Here is a 20700-nt window from a genome sequence, read left to right on the forward strand (position 1 = left end):
CTTCAAACTTGGGTCCCCAGAAACTGATGGACTACCACTCCTATCCTCCCTGCCAGTTAACCATGCTATCTGGGGATGATGGGAGTTGTAGTCCAACAACATCTGGGGACCCCAGGTTGAAGAACAGTGCTCTGCCCTACACCTAGAACAAGTGTGGGGGACCTGTGGCCCTCCAGATGTTGCTGAACTACAACTCCCATCATCCCTGCCATTGGCTCTGCTTCCTGATGGGGGTTGCAGTTCAGCAACATCTAGAGGGCGACAGGCTCCCAACCTCTGCCCTATATCTAGAACCAGCCATTCCATTCTCCCACAGATACAATGCCATTCCTACCATTCCACTCACGTATTGATCTGTTAAAATGAAATTGCTGACAGGAGCAATTTCAAAGGCCCTTTCCCCCTCTTCTAAAACAAGATAGTTTCCCTATACTTAGGGTCCACAGGATGTTGGGCGGCAGCAGGCCCATTTACATTAGGCCAGCCCCATGGACAAAGACAGAGGCAGGAAGCTGGGGCGCAGCAGCCTTTATTTACCCCTTGCAGTTGCAGCTCAAAAGCCTTTCCTCCTCCCAAGAGGCTACAGCTGGGCTTGCATCTTCCTTCTGCAATTCCACATTCCGATGCCTGGGCTGGACTGAGCTGTTCTCAGCCACTGCACAGATGAAGTCTGTGGGAAGAGATGAGAGATTCAGGCAAGGCAGAGAAAATAAGAGTCCAGAGCAGCCGTCCCCAACCTGCTGCCCTCCAGATACTGTGAACTACGATTCTCATTGTCCCTAGCGGCTGGGGCTGATGGGAGTCATAGTCCAAACCATACAAAGCAGGGAGCAGAGAACATTTTTCAGCTTGAGGGCCACAGTCCCTGTAGGCAATCTTGTAAGGGCCGCATGACAGTATTAGGTGTGGCCAGAGGCAAAAAGTAGGCGGAGCAACAGTAGTGTCACTCTTAAGAACATAAGAACATAAGAAGAGCCTGCTGGATCAGGCCAGTGGCCCATCTAGTCCAGCATCCTGTTCTCACAGTGGCCAACCAGGTGCCTGGGGGAAGCCCGCAAGCAGGACCCGAGTGCAAGAACACTCTCCCCTCCTGAGGCTTCCGGCAACTGGTTTTCAGAAGCATGCTGCCTCTGACTAGGGTGGCACAGCACAGCCATCACGGCTAGTAGCCATTGATAGCCCTGTCCTCCATGAATTTGTCTAATCTTCTTTTAAAGCCATCCAAGCTGGTGGCCATTACTGTGTCTTGTGGGAGCAAATTCCATAGTTTAACTATGCGCTGAGTAAAGAAGTACTTCCTTTTGTCTGTCCTGAATCTTCCAACATTCAGCTTCTTTGAATGTCCACGAGTTCTAGTATTATGAGAGAGGGAGAAGAACTTTTCTGTATCCACTTTCTCAATGCCATGCATAATTTTATACACTTCTATCATGTCTCCTCTGACCCGCCTTTTCTCTAAACTAAAAGCCCCAAATGCTGCAACCTTTCCTCGTAAGGGAGTCGCTCCATCCCCTTGATCATTCTGGTTGCCCTCTTCTGAACCTTTTCCAACTCTATAATATCCTTTTTGAGATGAGGCGACCAGAACTGTACACAGTATTCCAAATGCGGCCACACCATAGATTTATACAACGGCATTATGATATCGGCTGTTTTATTTTCAATACCTTTCCTAATTATTGCTAGCATGGAATTTGCCTTTTTCACAGCTGCTGCACACTGGGTCGACATTTTCATCGTGCTGTCCACTACAACCCCGAGGTCTCTCTCCTGGTCAGTCACCGCCAGTTCAGACCCCATGAGCGTATATGTGAAATTCAGATTTTTTGCTCCAATATGCATAATTTTACACTTGTTTATATTGAATTGCATTTGCCATTTTTCCGCCCATTCACTCAGTTTGGAGAGGTCTTTTTGGAGCTCTTTGCAATCCCTTTTTGTTTTAACAACCCTGAACAATTTAGTGTCGTCAGCAAACTTGGCCACTTCACTGCTCACTCCTAATTCTAGGTCATTAATGAACAAGTTGAAAAGTACAGGTCCCAATACCGATCCTTGAGGGACTCCACTTTCTACAGCCATTGGGAGAACTGTCCGTTTATTCCTACTCTCTGCTTTCTGCTTCTCAACCAATTCCTTATCCACAAGAGGACCTCTCCTCTTATTCCATGACTGCTAAGCTTCCTCAGAAGTCTTTGGTGAGGTACCTTGTCAAACGCTTTTTGAAAGTCTAAGTACACTATGTCCACTGGATCACCTCGATCTATATGCTTGTTGACACTCTCAAAGAATTCTAATAGGTTACTGAGACAGGACTTTCCCTTGCAGAAGCCATGCTGGCTCTGCTTCAGCAAGGCTTGTTCTTCTATGTGCTTAGTTAATCTAGCTTTAATAATACTTTCTACCAGTTTGCCAGGGACAGAAGTTAAGCTAACTGGCCTGTAATTTCCAGGATCCCCTCTGGATCCCTTTTTGAATATTGGCGTTACATTTGCCACATTCCAGTCCTCAGGCATGGAGGAGGACCCGAGGGACAAGTTACATATTTTAGTTAGCAGATCAGCAATGTCACATCCGAGTTCTTTGAGAACACTCGGGTGGATGCCATCCGGGCCCGGTGATTTGTCAGTTTTTATATTGTCCACTAAGCCTAGAACTTCCTCTCTCGTTACCACTATTTGTCTCAGTTCCTCAGAATCCCTTCCTACAAATGTTAGTTCAGGTTCAAATAAATAAATAAATAAATAAATAAAAATAGTTTTAAATTACTGGACTAAATTGTCATTTGAGCATTCTTCTGGCTACCCTCCACTTCTATGGGAGGATCCCTTTTCTTCCCTATGGGCAAAAACGTTTACCACTCAACTCGCAAAGATTGGTTTTTCTTTGGAGTATCTATCATCTCAAGTTCCAGAGGCAGCCAAATATTCTATTCTGGCCCGGCTTAGAGATATAGATCTCCAACGCTCAATTACGGCAGCTACTTCAATATGCTCTCCTATCCACTTTGGTTTGACTTTTGAGCCGCTGATCCGTACTCCTTACTTGGATTTCCTTACTGTCCCTAAATACCGACTAGCCTTTACTAAGGCTAGATTTAATTGTTTGACTTCTGCACTATTAGAAGGGAGATTTCGGGGCCTATCGTATGAAAATAGACTGTGCCCCTGCAATGCACAAGCCATTGAAACCCTTTCTCATGTTCTTTTTGATTGCCCATTATACATTATTGAACGTCTTAAATACATAACTCCTATCACAAAAAAGTTTTCACATAAGCCGCTCAACGTTTTACTTCCTCATCTGTTGTCAGCTTCAAATAGAGATTTCACTTTATCTGTTGCCAAATTTATCTTTGCTGCCCAATCTATACGGGGGGAATTCTCTCCTCCCGACGGACCTGCTGCCTTTTTGTAATATCATATATTGTATTATAGTTCCACTAGGATAGTTATTGTATTATATTTGTATGTTTTGGGTCTATGACTGTAACAATAAAGATTGATTGATTGAAAGTTCAGGTTCAGGAATCTGCCCTATATCTTCATTTAGCTTCTCTGCAATCTCCTTATTCTTTAGTACACCTTTGACTCCCTTATCATCCAATCGCCTCCCTAGATGGTCTCCTGCTTTGAATGTATTTATAGAATTTTTTGTTGTTGGTTTTTATGTTCTTAGCAATGTGCTCCTCAAATTCTTTTTTAGCATCCCTTATTGTCTTCTTGCATTTATTTTGCCAGAGTTTGTGTTCCTTTTTATTTTCTTCATTCGGACAAGACTTCCATTTTCTGAAGGAAGACTTTTTGCCTCTAAGAGCTTCCTTGACTTTCCTTGTTAACCATGCTGGCATCTTCTTGGCCCTGGCGGTACCTTTTCTGATCTGCGGTATGCACTCCAGTTGAGCTTCTAATATAGTGTTTTTAAACAACTTCCAAGCATTTTCGAGTGATGTGACCCTCTGGACTTTGTTTTTCAGCTTTCTTTTTACCAATCCCCTCATTTTTGTGAAGTTTCCTCTTTTGAAGTCAAATGTGACCGTGTTGGATTTTCTTGGCAATTGGCCAGTTACATGTATGTTTAATTTAATAGCACTGTGGTCACTGCTCCCAATCGGTTCAACAACACTTACATCTCGCACCAGGTCCCGGTCCCCACTGAGGATTAAGTCCAGGGTTGCCGTCCCTCTGGTCGGTTCCATGACCAACTGGTCTAGGGAATAGTCATTTAGAATATCTAGAAACTTTGCTTCTTTGTCATGACTGGAACACATATGCGGCCAGTCTATGTCCGGGTAGTTGAAGTCACCCATTACTACCACATTTCCTAGTTTGGATGCTTCCTCAATTTCATATCTCATCTCAAGGTCTCCCTGAGCATTTTGATCAGGGGGACGATAGATCGTTCCCAGTATTAAGTCCCTCCTGGGGCATGGTATCACCACCCACAACGATTCTGTGGAGGAGTCCGCCTCTTTGGGGGTTTCGAGCTTGCTGGATTCAATGCCTTCTTTCACGTATAGAGCGACTCCGCCACCAATACGTCCTGCCCTGTCCTTCCGATATAGTTTATATCCAGGGATAACCGTATCCCACTGGTTTTCTCCATTCCACCAGGTCTCCGTTATGCTCACTATATCAATGCTCTCCTCTAAGACCAAGCACTCCAGTTCTCCCATCTTGGTTCGGAGGCTCCTAGCATTAGCGTACAGGCACTTGTAAGCAGTGTCTCTCTTCAAGTGTCTTTGGCACTTGTGGTTTGGCCTGTGGTAATTTTGCTCTTCTGAATTTATATCCTGTGCCCCTGCTCTCACAATGCCTACTTCTAGGCCTACCCCTTTTAAAATTTCATCATTTCTTTGGTTTTTATCCCAGGGGGGAGGTTTATTCCGAACCGGACCTTCTTCATCTCCTGTCGGGTTTCCTTTCTACCTTTCTACACTAGGCTACACACACTCCATGTCTGTCCATCCAGGGACACTATCCTGAATGCATTCCTCTTTACCTTGGCCTCAGATGCCCAAGATATGTCTAAGACCCACCTTACTCTCTTGATTGTAGTTTGTTTTAAACTGATTTCAATACTGAATTTTTAAACTGTTGTAACCTACTGCTTGAAAGAAACTAGTTCAATTTAAGGAAGTTCACTGAACTAGTTCAAAAAGTCTCTCAACCACACCTGAAAGTAGTTCCCATAATTGTCGAGTGAACTAAAGGTGAATCAAGTTCATTTTCGTGTAGAACTCTGAACAATTTCTAGTTCATCTTCATTTTCATTCTCTCCTGTTCCACCACCCAAAAGCAGGAGGGCCAGACTCTTAGCTTTCATTTTGATCACCCTTGAGCCTCGCCAACTCACCCACGGAAGTGCTGCTCTCCAAGGAAGCCAAGAAGCAGGACACCTCCAGCATACCAGGGCCCACCAGGAAGCCATCGGCAGGGTCAGGAGCAGCCTCTGGCAGTGGGTCCTGCTCTCTGGGGCTGTCCTCCAAGTTGTCAGTCAGGGCTCTCCAGGCAGCCCTCCCCGTGGTGCATGAGCTGCTTCTCCAGGCCGACAACGCCAGCATGAGCAGGAGCCCCGACAGAGGGTTCAGGATAGCCTGGGGACAGAAGACCAGGTGAGCAAGAGAGCATCACCATCAAGGGAAAAGGCAAGGATGCTCATGGCTCTCCCTCCCTCTCAGCCTCTTGTATGTGGCTTGCCTCACTTGCCCAAGTCGCCTATTTTTCTAAGTATCATGGATGACTCCTGTGCTCTCTATGCATGACTTGCAGCAGTCAGAATTAATCAGAAAAGGTGAGGGGACACTGGGTAGAGGTTACTGCCTCTGGACAGGGGAGCAGACCTAACCTTCTGTTGCCCACCCCAGCCACCCTCATGATTCTGTAATTTCTTTGGGGACAGGGGGTCATGAATAAGAGCGGTGCTTGGGGAGTCAGAACTGCCTCAGGAACGGAAGGAGCAACGTTCATTAGGCTATTGCAGAAACTGAGAAAAATGCACCTAGCAGGTAATTTTCCCTGCAGACCCAGATGTTGTTGCACCACAACTCAACCCCAGCCAGCATAGCTGTATGACGCTGCTGCGGGTGATGGGAGTTGTACTCGTAAACATCTGGAGGGCAGCAGGGTGTGTAAGGCTGGATAGGAAGGCAGTGGCAGCTGGTGGCTCCATGTCAGTGGGGCTATGGAATCCGCTCCGGGTTTTAGTCTAAACTTTCAAGGAGCGGTCCAAGGTTCAAAGCAAAACACCAGCCACCATGGTTGGAAGGTCTCTGAAGAGGCAGGTGCATGCGTGCGTGCGCCCACACAATGTTTTAGACTACAACTCCCATCAGCTCCAGCCAGGATTGCTCTGCTAGATTGGACTGATGCGAGTTGTACTCCAAAACACCTGGTGGTCATCAGGTTGGAGAAAGCTGGGCTGGAGGCTCTCTGAACTGGAGAGGTGTGTACGCACGAGTGCGATAGAAAGAGAGAGTTCACTTTTGAGAAGGAGCAGCCCTCAACCTCCAACCAGTATGTTGAACCCCAGCAGAGAACTTTTAGACCTGCGGGGACTGTTGTCCACATCAACCGTCCTTAAACTGGTACTCTCCAGATTTTGCTGGACTACAACTCCCATCATCCCACCCCATTGACTGTGCTGGGTGGGGCTGATTTGAGTCGGGCGCCCAAGCACATCGGGAGACCCTCAGAGACAGCATCACTTCCATGGTGGCGGCAGAAACTACCACAAACATCAGAGGCTGCCCAACGGCTTGCATGCAGCTCTGCGCAGAGGCACGTGTCTCTGGTTCTTCTTCTGCTGCTCTTTTAAGGAGACTTTCTTCACCCAGAGCCTTCCTCATACATGGGAGCAGCTTCCAACCCACCATGATGGTCCAACAAGAGAGAGATGCCACACACAGAAGGTGCCACGTCTCCGGACTCCACAAGGACTTCAGCTCCACCGCTACCACCAGCAGCAGCTCATTCAACACGTTTGCCGTCCAGCTGAAGGGAGACAAGGAGCAACAGCTTCACCCCCAGTTTGCCTCACAGGCCTGGAACCCTTTTGGCAACAACATCCTCTACCCAACCGCCCTGTTCTTATCAGATTAGACCAATTCAGGGAGGATGAAGCTATCAACGGCTCCTAGCCACAATGGCTATGTTCTGCCCTCGCTGCTGGAGGCAATATGCCTCTCAATACCAGCTGCTGTGAATCACAAATGAGGAGGGCCCTATTGCACTCAGGTCTTGCCTGTGGGCTTCTCACTAGCATCTGGTTGACCACTGTGAGAACAGAGTGCTGGACTAGACGTGCCTTTGGCCGGATCCAGCAGGCAGGCTCTTATGTTCAACAAGCATAGTTTCAACTAGCCACGCTGCACAGGCACAAGGTAACCAGCAGGGGGAGTGCCTCCTCCTCTTCCAGCACTTCTTCCCCCTTGTCAGCAATGTGTGGCAGGAACAGGGACTTTTTCCGGATCATTTTTTTTAGACACGAGCAAATACAAAGCATTTTTTCATCTTAAGCTACATTCTATTTCCATTCAGTATCTGGAGGGGAGTTGCCAGCCCTCACATAGTGGATTGGGAGAGGAGGCAGGCAATATTGCTCCAGGAGCAGCCTTCCCCATCCTGGCGCCCTCCACTGGGCTGTAGCTCAGCAGCAGAGCATCTGCTTTGCATGCAGGAGATCCCAGGTTTAATCCCCAATGGCATCTCCAGGTAGGGCTGGGAAAGTCTCCGTGTGTGAAATCCTGGAGAGCTGCTGCCAGTCAGTGTAACCAACACTGAGCAAGATGGACCAATAGTTTGACTTGAAGAAGGCAGCTGCCTATGTTTTTGTGACTAGATGTTTTGGATTGCGTCTATTCCCATCTTTCCAAAGACAACTTGATCGAGTAGGAATAGCCATTTCACTTCAAAGAAAGATCCGTCCTAATATTGCTTTGAGATTCTTTAAAAGGATCAGACAAACCCATGAGTCGTGCGGACCAATCGCTGTGGATCAGCTTACCAACTAAATGAAGCCTCCATGTCCAGAGGCAGTCTACCTCTGAGGAGGAGGAAAAACAATAAAGGATGACCATGAACTTCATGCTCTGCTTGCAAGCTTTTGAAGAGGCCTCTGGCTGGCTGCAGGAGGGAAGAGAATGCTGAACTACAATCACAGAGTTGGAAAGGGATCCTGCAGGCCATCTAGTCTAGCCCCTGCCCTGTGAAGGATCTGCAGAGCAGGATGCAGCAACAGTATCCCTTACAGATGGCCGTCCAACCTTTTATTAAGCTCGTTGCTTTTGGTTAGTTTAGAGGACTTTCAGCAGTGGCTGAGCATTCAAGCTGGGGAGCACAGACATGTGTGCATGCACTCACAGACACCACCACCCCGCATTAGTTTACAACATGGGTGAGGAACCTTCTTCAGCTCAAGGGCCGCATTCTCTTACAGTCAACTTTCGGGGGTTGCATGCCAACAGTGGGTGGGGCCAGAGATAAAAAGCCAACAGATGCGACTCCTACCTTTGGACAAAAGGCTATGTTCTAGCCATGCAAAATTCAGAGATATCTGCTCACACACATTCATCCACCACTTAGACCAGCCTTTCCCAACTAGTGGGCCACCAGATGTTGTTGGACCACAATTCCCATCTTTCCTGACCATTGGCAATGCTGGCTGAGGCTGATGGGAGTTGTGGTCCAACAACATCTGGTGGCCCACTAGTTGGGAAAGGCTGACTTAGACAAACAAGGGGCATTACGGAAGTTTGCAGGCACTTTCTAGCCAGCCAACAGCAAAACCAGCACCTGACACAGGTGAACAGCTTTGCAACACAGGAGAGGCAGACAAAAGCTGGCCTAACTCTGGGCTACAGTGGGGCCCTCAAACCAGCAATCTTGCACTTCCCTGGACATCCAAAAATCCTCCTTCCTGGTCTGCAGTGCGACTCGTTCCAGAGCTTGGAAAAGTTACTTTTTTGAACTACAACTCCCATCAGCCCCAGCGAGCGCAATGCTGGCTGGGGCTGATGAGAGTTGTAGTTCAAAAAAGTAACTTTTCCAAGCTCTGCGTTGCACCCATGCCTCAAGCTGGCCAACGTTGTTCTATCTGCGTTTTCTGTTTAAATGGAATTAGGCACATTGCTTGTACTTTGTGGGTAAAATCACATTCCCTGCTGCCTCGCAAAAATATCCGTTGAAGCCTGGGAGAAAGAGGTCCCCGCAACAGACGGGCTCCCAGTGGGTCGGGATCCCTTGTTGTAACTTCGTAGCTGCTGCATTTCAAAAGGCACTGCCTGCCACAGACAGCGAATTAGGGGAGTTAAGGGAGAAGACTGCTATACCAGGCAGCGAAGGCCGTCAGGATGCCAGTGAACCGCCTGCGGAGCTCCTCCTCTTGATGCCGCTCACTGGCTGTGTACACCCCCTTGCTCCTCCGCAGCAGAGCTGGCACTGCAGAGAAAAGTTTTCATCATGGCCAGTGTCCCTTTAGTGGCTCCATGACAGAGCATCTGTTTCCACGCAGAAGGTCCCAGGTATCTCCAGGTGAGGTTGGGAATGTCACCTGCCTCAAACCCTGGAAAGCTGCTGCCAATCAGTGCAGACAATACTGAACTAGAAGGACCAATGGTTTGACACAGAATAAGGCAGGTTCCTACATCTGCAGGTCATGCTTCCAACCCCTGTCCCGAAGATCACCACCATATCCCCAAATTCACACACCAGCCCCTCTTGGGATAGGGAGATGCCCCTGCAGTCCTGAGACACCAAACCGGCAGCAGCATTTGAGCTTTGCAAAAAGCCAGAATCCACTCTCCAAACGACTGCGCTCTCCCACCTGGTGACCAGATCCAAATCTCTTTTAACAGCAGCTAACTCAACCTCCCCACTCCCTCCCGACCAGGAGAGCCTGACCACTGTTGTCCACACACTGGTAACCTCCAGGCTGGATTACTGTAATGTGCTCTATGTGGGGCTGCCCTTGAGGTTGGTCTGGAAGCTGCAGCTGGTGCAAAATGTGGCGGAGAGACTGCTCACTGGGGCAGGGTATCGCCAACATGTCACCCCGCTGCTGAAAGAATTGCACTGGCTGTCCATTTGCTACCGGGCCAAGTTCAAGGTTCCAGTTCTGGTGTTCAAAGCCCTATACAGCTTGGGACCAGGATACCTGAAAGACCGTCTTACCCCTTATATACCCAGTCGATCACTATGCTCTGCAGGTGAGGGCCTCCTGCAGATACCATCTTATCAGGAGGTCTGTTCCGCACAACATAGGAAACAGACCTTTAGCGTGGTGGCACCGACCCTGTGGAATTCCCTCCCCTTACATATTAGGCAGGCACCATCTCTGTTATCTTTTCAGCACCTATTGAAGACTTTCCTCTTTCAACAAGCCTTTTAAGTTAAGACCCATCCCAGTCTGGGTTGGAATTGCTTTTAATGTTTTTTTAAAAACTTTTTTTTTCTAAATAATGTCTTTATTAGCCCTTTTTAAGGTGTTTTTAAAGCTTTTTTAAAGAATGTTTTTAAAGTTGTTTTGTTTTAATGTATTTTAAGGTCTGTTTTTATGATGTTTTAAAGTGTTTTTACTGCTTTTGTTTGCCGCCCTGGGCTCCTGCTGGGAGGAAGAGTGGGATATAAATTAAATAATAAATAAATAATAAATAATATCAAATGCACCAGCATGCCTCATATCATTATACCCTACAGCCCAAAAATGCAACCGGTCCTGTTTTACATACTTCTCCTCCCTTCTCAGCTTTCGACCAGAAACCAATTATGCAGGATCCTTGGGCACACATCTTATCGGAAACCAACAACAGCCAGAAGAAGATCATAAAGGATAACAACTGGAACTTAGTGTTGATCCGTAAGAAGTTGGCGCTTTGCAACTACCCCAAGCCAAGGGGTTTATTACCACAGAATGAGCGTAAATTGCATCTCTTAAAACTTCTGAAGGGGACACTCCCGGGTATGTTTACCCCTGATGATACAGAACTAGTAGAATACTTGTATTATACTGGGACTCACGCACACGCAATGATCACCTTTAGGGAGTGGAGCTTAGCCAAAGCTCTATATGAACGCAGAGAGGCTCTTAGCCCATGGGATATAAATAAAATAATAAATAAAATAAAATGCACCAGCATGCCTCATATCATGAAAGTCAAATACCCAAGATCTTGCCTATGCGTCCGAGGACCCCTCTCTCCATGAACCCAGCTGATCTTTACATGTCTGCTGGAAGAGCTTTGCTCACAGTTCCATCCATAAATAGGATTACTAAAAACATGGCAGGGAGTGCTTGCTGTGTGGAGTATTATTATGATTAACTGAATTTATGTCCCACCTTTTCTCCAAGAAGCTCAAGGTGGCTCTTCCACTCCTCATTTAAACTCTGTGAAGTAGGTTTAGCTGAGAGGCTGTAACCAGACCAAGGTCACCCAGTGAGTTTCATGGCTGAGTGGGGATTTGAACCCTCGTCTCCTAGGTCCTAATTCAACATTCTACCCACTACACCACACTATAGTGGTTATAGTGTCAGGGCAGAACTGTGGAGAACCGAGCTCAAATCTCCCCTCAGTCTCGAAGCTCAGAGGAACAGTCACTGGTCACATCCACACCATATATGTAAAGCGTATGACTTGATCTTCCCCTAAGGAATCCTGGGAACTGTAGTTTGTTAAGGGTGTTGGAAATTGTAGCTCTGTCAAGAGTTAACTACAGTACCCAAGACTCTTTGGGGGAAGCCAGACTGTTAAAGTGGTATAACCGGTTGTTTACCGGGCCCAATTCAAGGTGTTGGTTTTGACCTTTACAACCCTATACAGTTTTAGCCCAGTCTATCTGAAGGAGCGCCTCCAGCATCGTCAGGGATGCCGCTCAACAAGATCAGCCTCAGAAGACCTTCTCTCGATCCCACCGGTTAAAACAGCTAGACTGGTGAGGACTAGAGAGAGGGCTTTTTCAATAGTGGCCCCCACCCTGTGGAACTCTCTCCCAAATGATCTCCGCCATGCCCCTTCTATGATAAGCTTCCGCCGGGCCGTGAAGACCTGGCTCTTCAGGCAGGCTTTTGGGGTGGGTTAGGTTTCTTACTGTTATGGTTTTAAATTTTAATGTTTTAATGTATTGTTTTATCTTGTACGTCGCCCAGAGTGGCTGGACAACCAGCCAGATGGGCGACTAATAAATAAATTAAATAAATAAATAATAATAAATAACCTTGCTTTAAATATATGGCATGCATGGATGTGACCTCTCTCAGGAGGCCCTAACCATCTCCCAGGGCTGTTGCAAGCATGCCATGCAGGGAGGGACAGGGGACCTTGTGCACTGGCAAAATTTCCTTAGAAGAGGATTTAAATTTATTACATTTATTTTTTATTTGGCAGATGCCAAAAATATAAAAGGCATAAATAAAAATAGGTTTTGCGGTTTCCCTCTCATTGGTAAATACACCATTTTAAAGGAGCAAGTCCGGAACATGAGGCCCTCCAGATGCTGCTGCACTCCAACTTCCATCAGCCCCAGTCGGCATGACCAATGGTGAGGAATGATGGGAACTGTAGTCCAGCAATTCCTGGAGGCCACAGATTAGCCACCCCTCCCTTTGCCAGAGCCCAGGGATGCTTGCCAGCAAGAGTGCTGGACTGCAGGTAAGGCCCTATTATTAATTATTACATTTATTAGTTGCTTTGTTCCCAAGTGACAACTCAATGTGAGTTACATTAAAAACAAATATAAGATCAAGAATAAAACACATCCTAAAATACTTAAACTACATAAAAACAAAATCCACCTTCTCCCCACCTGATTAAAAACAAAGAGAAATTTAAACTCCAAAAAGCCCGGGTGAATAAAAATGTTATATAAAAATGCTATAATGAATAGAAATGCTTTCATCACAAATTCTAACTTCTTCTTTTTTTAAGTCTGGGGTATGGACAGGGGAGAGGAATGTTAATGGAGTCAGGAGGCCTGCATGAAAGTAGTCAACACTGCCTGCTTGCCCCTGGCTACACCTTTTTCTTTTGTTAGGGATATTGCTGGCTGATTGCTCTCAATTAACTGTGAAATGGCTGGATCACTCCTGAGGGTTCTGAAGGGGCCCACCCAGCCGAGGATTATGCAGTTTAAGTCTGTGCCTGTAGGAGGTTTCTTACAATCAAGTGGTATATCTATTTGAATTAATGAATGAATGAAATTGCAGTTTGAGTTAGTTCTGAGGCAGAGGGGGCTTAGCCGAGTCTTGAACCCTGTAAGCAAACGGCATCTGGAGGTGTGGGGGGAGAATCTGCAGAGCTGACATGGGAGAAGGTGACTTTGTTGGAGCATTAAGTGAATACCCCCACCTATGCTCGCTTTGTATATTTGTAAAATAAGTTCAGGAAGTGATTATGTTTAATGCTTCTTTTAAGTATTGTTGTGCATTTGTGTATTTGTATATGTTCAGTTTGGTCTATTACCGTAAATAAAAAAATCAATCAATCAATAAGTTCAGGAAGCAGAAAAATGGGTTAAGACTCCAGAGGGTCCCATCCTCTAAACCAAGGTGTGGACTGAACCCAGGGCTGGTGCCAGAAGGCAACCGGATTGAGCCCTGGCCAAGGGCCCTTGAAGGGCCCCTTCTTAGAGTGGCTGCGTAGCTCTCCCTTCTGCGATTCATGGCTGCGTCGGCTCCTGACCCTGCCGTGGAGCACAGAGAGGAAGCTCCCACACACCTCCCCTACTACCCCACAGGCCCACGACGCCCACCTGCATGCCCACCTACCTTTCCCTTGAAGTTAATGCTGGCTGCGCTGCGGGCATAAGCCTGCCATCAACTAAGGTGGCAGCTGAGGTTGGTTGATGGCAGGTATGCGCGCATGTAGCACACATGCGTGCCATCAACCAAGATGGCGGTGGAGGCATCAGCCCCTTACAGAAGCCTCGGCTGCCATCTTGGTTGATGTTATGCATGCACGCATAGCACGGGCAGCATTCACTTCAAGGAAAAGGTAGGTAGGGGGGCGTGTGTGTGGATGCCGGGGCAGGCTGGTGCCCAAGGGCCCTGCTATGCCTGGCGCCAGCCCTGACTAACCCCTGGAACTTCCACACTGCTTGAGAAACTGAGGCCCATGATACAATACTAGACGTCAGAGCAACCTTCCTCAACCTGGTGCCCTCTGATGGGAGTTGTCGCCCAATGCACCTGCAGGGCATCAGGTTGGGGGAAGACGGGATTAGAACGACTGTCACAAAATGTCTGCACTTTGCAGCTGGTCAAAGGGTTAGCAAGGAAGCTAACCACAGAGCCAACTCCTTTGGTAAGCGCAGATTGCTGACAAATTAAAAAGTTCAACTGCCACCTTTTAGGGGGACTAGCATCAGCACATGGGGGGACGGATGGTGCGTGATTGGGAGACGGTCTGGCTTACCTGCGTGGAGCGCCATGGAAAACAGCAGAGGGCTCCCCAGAAAGACCAACGTCAGGGGAACGTAGGTAGAAGCATAACGCACGACTTCCAGGACCTCAGCCAGCGCCTGGTGGGAGCCACAGCTGAGATAACGGGAACAGAATGGCTAATTAAAAACCAAACAACCCAATGCAATTTTCCTATTTGCTCAAGCATCTTGTGGTTATTACAACAGCGTTTTTTTTGGCCCGGCAAAGACTTGGATGGAACAGAGCAAGCCATCTGGGCTCCAGTGAGCAAGCCATTGCTCTCTCTCTCTCCAGAAGTTACAAAGATGCTTCCTATAAGCAGTCTGAGGCACAATGCAAGACACCGGCAATAGGGAAGAGGGAGATGTTCAGTTCAGTTCATATTTTAAACTCCTAGGTAAGCACACAGAGGGTCGTGGCCTAAGGCAGCAACATGCCTACTCAGAAACAAGTCCCACTGCCTTCATAGGGGCTTACTTCCAGGTAAGAGGCTATAATCCTAACCCCAGTCTCACTAGCACAGCATACAGGGATCAGGATAGTTCCTGCTTGTACCCACATGCCAATTTATTTTGAGCATGGGGAAAAGCACTCCTAGTGCATATTTATTTATTGACTGAAAGCCCACCTTTCAGCAGCATAGATACCAGGGCAAGAGTAAAACATAAAAAAATGAAACAACCGACAATTAAACAAGCTCACCAAAACAAATGTGAGGCAGTTAAAGACAAACACAGATATATTTCCATTTGGTGTAGTATAACAAAAGCAATAATAAATCTGTTAGTCGCTTGTTACACAGAGGTCTGCAAGCAACATAAACACAAACAGTAAAATATTCCCATCCAAGGCTGGGGGGGGGGAGGTGTATTTTTACATGGTGCTGAAAAGTTGTCAGCAAAGGTGCCAGGTGGGCCTCACTAGGGAGAGCTTTTGCCAGATGGGGAGGCACACAACCTTCTCCCTTGTCATCATATGAAATTATAACAATGTTGATGACCTGTTGTGCCTGCTAAGCAGAGGGCATTCCACAAGCAAGGGGCCACCACCAAGTAGGCTCTCTCTCAGCCACCACAGCTGAAGCTTCCACTAATGGTGGAATACAGAGAAGAGACCCTGCTGAATGTCTTAAGGCACAGGCAGGCTCTCTCTGTTGCTCCCAAATCTCAAAGCACTAGGACAATTGCAAGGGAATATCCAGCTCGTATTCCCATTTTTATCTTTTATGTTTAATAAAGACTATTCTCAAAACCTGTTCCTAGGTTGGACCCCTTCAGACTAAGGTAGTAGTAATCAAAGGCAGCGGCGTCACTAGCGGGAGTGTGGCGGGGTGCAGACCTCCGGCGCGCGCCCTCCCAGGTGCGTGGACATGGGTGGCTGGTCTTGCGCACTCACTCACACACTCACCACATGCTCCAGGCTGGCGGTGGGAGGCCTGTCCCGGCTTCACTGCCAGCAAGCGGGCGCCTGCTTTTGGTCTCACCCACCCACCGCCGAGGAGGAGTTGGCGCAGGGCAACGGCACGGGGCGGGGCGGCTCTGGGTGTCACCCTCCTCAGGGTGTCACCCGGGTGCGGTCCGCACCCTCCGCACCCCGGTAGTGATGCCCCTGATCAAAGGCCCAGCATACCTATCATCATCATCCCCGACCATAGACGAGTATTACGTCACAGAAAAGGCTAGGCTAAAACCCTGAACAGCTAACTTTCTACTTGGAGGGTCTGAAGCCCCTTAATGTAGTCACCTTGCTGAAGCAAAGCAGGTCTGGGTCTGGTCAGTGCCTTCGATAGGGGATTAATGTGAGAACTACCACCACCCCAGTACCTTATCTTGAGTTCTATAATGGAAGAAAGCTGAAATATAACTGTACCAAATAAAATGATCCAACCAGGTGAGCCCCTATCTGTACCGTGAAGTAGTAGGTCAACTGTGTTGGACCTTACAATTGGCAAGTGAGGCCCTGTTGGTGGTGCTGCCATTGGGGGCTGCCCGGCTGGTGCTGATCTAAGACAGGGCCTTTTTAGTGATGGTTCCCCATTTGCAGAATGCCCTCCCCAGTGAGCTGTGTCTGTCTCCCTCATTGCTGACTTTCGGGAGTAATTTAAATTAACATTCCTGTTTATCCAGGTATTCAATGGCTGAAAGATACTATTCCTAGCTGCTCTGAAATCACTGGCTGAGGGAATGTTTTAAACTTTTTTTTTAGAATGCTTTTACAATGAATTTTACTATTGATACGTCTGCCATCCTGGGTTCCTTCAGAGGTGGGATATAAATTGAATAACTAAAATAATAATAGCTGCACAGTCCAGAAATAATTTATCTCTTCATCTATTATTTGTGAAAACAGGGCTACACATATACACTTTCATCCATTGAGAGCATCAACCCAATTTCTTCTCAATTTAGTGTGCCTCTTTTTTTAAAAAAATTAATTGATTCAGTTCAGCCCCAGATTGAACAAGTTCCTTCTCCTTCTTTTCATATTGACTTTGCCAGTGCCTATCTTTATTCTCTGGTGAAATAATCATTCTCTGTTCACACACCTTACACCTTTTTGCTAACATCTGTTTGCTAAATTACAAGGAAAGGAGAAGAGAGAATACTTACTGTTCCTCTGCAGGATACATCAGCAGCAGAAGATCTGGAAGGCACTGACAGGCCGGCACACCCCAGCAGAGCAAGCAGTAGAGGGCTAAGGACCTGGATGAGGGACAACAGCATAAGGGGAGCCCTGCTGGATCAGACACAGAAGCAGTGATCTCTCCCAGCCTCCTGTCTTCAAAAGTGGTCAGCTGGGTGATTCAGGACGCTCACAAGCAAGACATGCAGCCTTCCCCAACCTGGTGCCCGCCAGTTATTTTGGATCACAACCCCCATCTGTGATGGGTCTCCTAACAACTTTCAGCATCCTTTACACACTGCAATTCCCAGAATTCTTTGTGGGAAGCCATGGATGTTTAAAGTGGTATCATTCTGCTTTAAATGTCTAGTGCAGATAGGGCCTTAAGTTATCAATTCCAGCAAAATGCCCATGCCTCTTAGCTTTGAAATCTCCCTCCCAGGGCACCATTTCCAGCCCACGAAGACTGCCTGCTACAGTATTCAGACCAGTCTCTAGGAATTTTGCATAGGGAGCAACACAAGCTGGGAAGACATGGAGGCTGAAAGGAGTCATGGCCACCCTCCCACGCCCTTTACCTGTGGTTGGCCGGGTTCCGTAACAGCAGGAAGGCCTCCAGAGAGTAGCAGAAGATGGCCCAGAAGTGGGAGATGAACCAGAACTGCACCCAGGCCTGCAAGGAACGAGGTCACTGAGAAACCATCCCTTCACTGAGAAACCATCCCTTCACTGCCACCATGACAGGCGCTTTTCATCTGCAACGCATGACTCCACAAGGAAAGTCACCAACGTTCCTATTTTAGGAGCTGGGAGGATACAGGCTGCGCAACCAGCAGCACAAGTGGAACGTGCCGTAGCTCAATGGGAGAGCATCTGCCTTGCATGTAGAAGGTCCCAGGTTCAATCCCTGGCATCTCCAGGTAGGGCTGGGAGAGACTCCTGCCTGAGACCCTGGAGTCACTGCCAGTCAATGTAGGCAATACAGAGCTAAAAAGACTGGAGTTGCTGCCAGTCAGTGTAGGTAATACTGAGCTAAAAAGACCAATGGCCTGACTCAGCATGTTCCTACGTCCAAGGAAAAAGGGAGACCACCCCACAGCCTGCCCCGCCTCTTCCTCTGAGTACCCCACTTTGTACCACATACCAGGATCACCACGCACAGCGGAGACGCCATCGTAAATGGAGCTGCCAGCCACAGTGCCGAACGGGCAAGGATTCCTGCACCAAAAAACCAGGAGGGCCATCAGAGCAAAGAAGACAGCCACCCCCATCACCCCGGCTCTCACCGCTTTTCACCAGCTGGTTAAAACTTTCTCGTTCCAGCAAGAACTTTGACTTGCTGGGCATGAGATTTTTTTAAAAAAATGTGGTTTAGAACGTTTTCATCCACAGAGCCTGTTCCTGTTTTATGCTTAAGGGTGTTTTTTTCTTTTTCTGGGACTGTTTTAATTGTTGTAATGGAATGACGCAAATGCACTGAAAAGGTGGAGGGAGTTTTTTCAAGTAACTAACTAAAAGAAAGCCCCCAGAGAGCATCTGCAGAAGGCGTTTCATTCTCAGGAATGCAAGAAGGTGCCTTATAGTGAGGCGGACCTTCGGCTCATCTAGTTCAGTACTGTTGACACTGACTGGCAGTAGCTCTCTGGGGTTTCAGGCAGGTGACATTCCCAGCTCTACCCAAACATACCAAGGACTGAACTTTGGACTTTCTGCAGGCAAAGCAGGTGGGCAAACACTGGGCCACAGTCCTCCACTGAGCATGCACAGAATTCCTTCTCCCCATCTAGCATTCAACTTCCAAGATGGAAAGTTAACCCCACACCTCCCCCAATAAAGAACAATTGGATTTGGAAAGGGGGGGAGTGGGTGGCTCTGGGCAGAGTGGGTAGCTCTTGGGTGGGGCACGGTTGCCATCTTCTTTTCCTGACAAGGCTCCTGTGTGTTTAACAGGTGCGAGATGGAGGTGTGAACCCTTTTCCATCCCAATACTATACGAGGGGAGAAGCGAGCGAAGGCTTCCCTTGTTGGATTTCTGCCGGTCGCCCAACCTCCCGCCCTAAAAGACAAGTCAAGTCGGCCTTCTGCAGGTGCTCAGAGACCTCCAGCTCTTCTCACCCGCCGTGCCCAGGCAGTTGCTGGCGATAGCCGCCGCCCAGAGAGACCCGGCAGTGGCTACGCGGCCGTGGGTAGGCCGGTAGGATGCGCTGCTGCTGTTGTTGCCGCGGCGGTGGAAGCGCCTGCAGAACGCCCTCAGAAGCGCCACCCCAAGCAAGCCCAGCGCAGCGCTGCCCAGGCCCAGCCCGTTCCAGACGCGCAGCTGGAAGTCGCGCAGCGCCAAAGGGTCCGCCCTGGCGGAAGAATTCAGCGCGCAGCAGAGGCGCTCAAGCCGCGGCGAGGCCATGGAGGGCGACCGAGGAGCCGCGAGCTCAGCCGGCACAGGCCTTATCCAAGCAGAGGAAATGCTGCTGTGGAAGCGCCTCGGGGCAGGGCTCCAGGTCTTGCGCCCCCAGAGGAGCAGGAGGGAATCGGAAGTCCCGCTCTAACCCGGTCGGGGGAGAAGAACAAGCTGCCCGCTACGGACAAACCCGCACGTCTGTGACTGCTGGATGTAGCCGCCTACCTCCGTACCGGAAGAGGTAAACAAGAGAAACTCTGAGAGTATACAGAATGCATAGCTCCGCGACTGGTATCTACGATTAGATAGCTCATGGCTAGGCTTCGAATGGGACCCTAAGCCGTCACATTTTTTTAACCAAAAAAAGAAATTAGTCACTGCTTAAATCGCTTTTAAAAAAAATAAGTGCAGGGGCTAAATCGTCCTGGAATCCACAGCCACTGGAAGGTTTGCCCTCTAATTTCCCGAGGGTGAAGGACCGTTGAGGCGACTCAATAATTAGAGGGCGGCACTCTTCACATGCTCAGACACCCTCATTTTAAATGGCTTCTTCTGATATTCCAGAACGGAGAGGTTCTGGGTGGGAAACCTGTTTGGGGGCAGAGCCTTGGCTACAAACGGGGGCAACAGTTCAGATGCGCCAGACAAGCGGTGATGGCGGGGGTCTTGATCGGGTTCAGTCTCGCCCCCCCAGCTCTGCTGGTTAATTAGAGTCGCCCTCTCTGTGCTGGGCTTAGCGTGCTCTCGGTGTAACCAATTACTGCTGGGATAATTAAATTTAATGCAGCAATTTGTTATCTAAATGTCTCTAATTGCATCTAAGTGGCACAGAAATGGGTTTCGGTGCAGCCGCTCCTCGGAAAACGGAGCTTGCAAACACTTTGCAGATCCATTGGTGGGTAGATATGAGAGCCGCCCCACCCCCACGCTCAATCTTCGGGGGGGCACCCGATTGGGAGGCTGGCCCACGCCTCTGGGGCCAGGAAAGGGCCCGGAGGAGGGCGAGGATTTATCCTGGCACCTGAAGGTGGCAGCCACTTAAGGGAGCGGCAGGCGCCCTTCAGCCTGATGAGGAGGACCGCGTTCCTTTGGGGGCAACCTTCCCCAGAGCGGTGGGCGGGGCCAGAGGCGAAAGTGGGCGGGGCAACGGACGTCACCTGCATGCACAGTGGCCTGCCTTCAAGTCGATCCTGACTTATGGCTACCCTACAAATAGGGTGTTCATGGTAAGCAGTATTCAGAGGGGGTTTCCCATTGCCTCCCTGAGGCTA

At 48.5% G+C, this 20700-nt stretch overlaps 1 protein-coding gene across 2 annotated transcripts; it reads right to left on the reverse strand.

Moving 5' to 3' along the window:
- Positions 1 to 513: 513 nt before the first annotated feature.
- On the reverse strand, positions 514 to 19637 carry LOC133371257 (G-protein coupled receptor 143-like). Of its 2 annotated transcripts, XM_061598471.1 has the most exons (9): positions 19150 to 19635; positions 18179 to 18252; positions 17613 to 17707; positions 17022 to 17114; positions 14405 to 14526; positions 9329 to 9437; positions 6872 to 6992; positions 5356 to 5596; positions 514 to 670 (listed from the first exon to the last, which is right to left on the reverse strand). In XM_061598471.1, exons 1-9 carry the CDS (start codon positions 19433 to 19435, stop codon positions 534 to 536), a joined length of 1278 nt encoding a protein of 425 aa, XP_061454455.1. In that variant the 5' UTR covers positions 19436 to 19635; the 3' UTR covers positions 514 to 533. The 2 variants fall into 2 exon arrangements, with proteins under 2 accessions (XP_061454455.1, XP_061454457.1); XM_061598473.1 differs by lacking the exons at positions 5356 to 5596; positions 6872 to 6992 and adding an exon at positions 8005 to 8123 and having other exon boundaries at positions 19150 to 19637.
- Between the last annotated feature and the right edge of the window lie 1063 nt (positions 19638 to 20700).

Source organism: Rhineura floridana, chromosome 16 (assembly GCF_030035675.1).
Source record: "Rhineura floridana isolate rRhiFlo1 chromosome 16, rRhiFlo1.hap2, whole genome shotgun sequence".
In the NCBI taxonomy this organism is placed as follows: domain Eukaryota; kingdom Metazoa; phylum Chordata; class Lepidosauria; order Squamata; family Rhineuridae; genus Rhineura; species Rhineura floridana.

Bases quoted from the DNA above. Each gene is read 5' to 3' on its own strand.
- LOC133371257 (XM_061598471.1), bottom strand. From the start codon at position 19,435: ATGGCCTCGCCGCGGCTTGAGCGCCTCTGCTGCGCGCTGAATTCTTCC. The intron at 17,115-17,612 runs GTAAAGGGCGTG...TCCCTCATCCAG, and splicing joins CGGAACCCGGCCAACCACAG to GTCCTTAGCCCTCTACTGCT. The intron at 14,527-17,021 runs GTAAGTATTCTC...CCGTTATCTCAG, and splicing joins ATGTATCCTGCAGAGGAACA to CTGTGGCTCCCACCAGGCGC.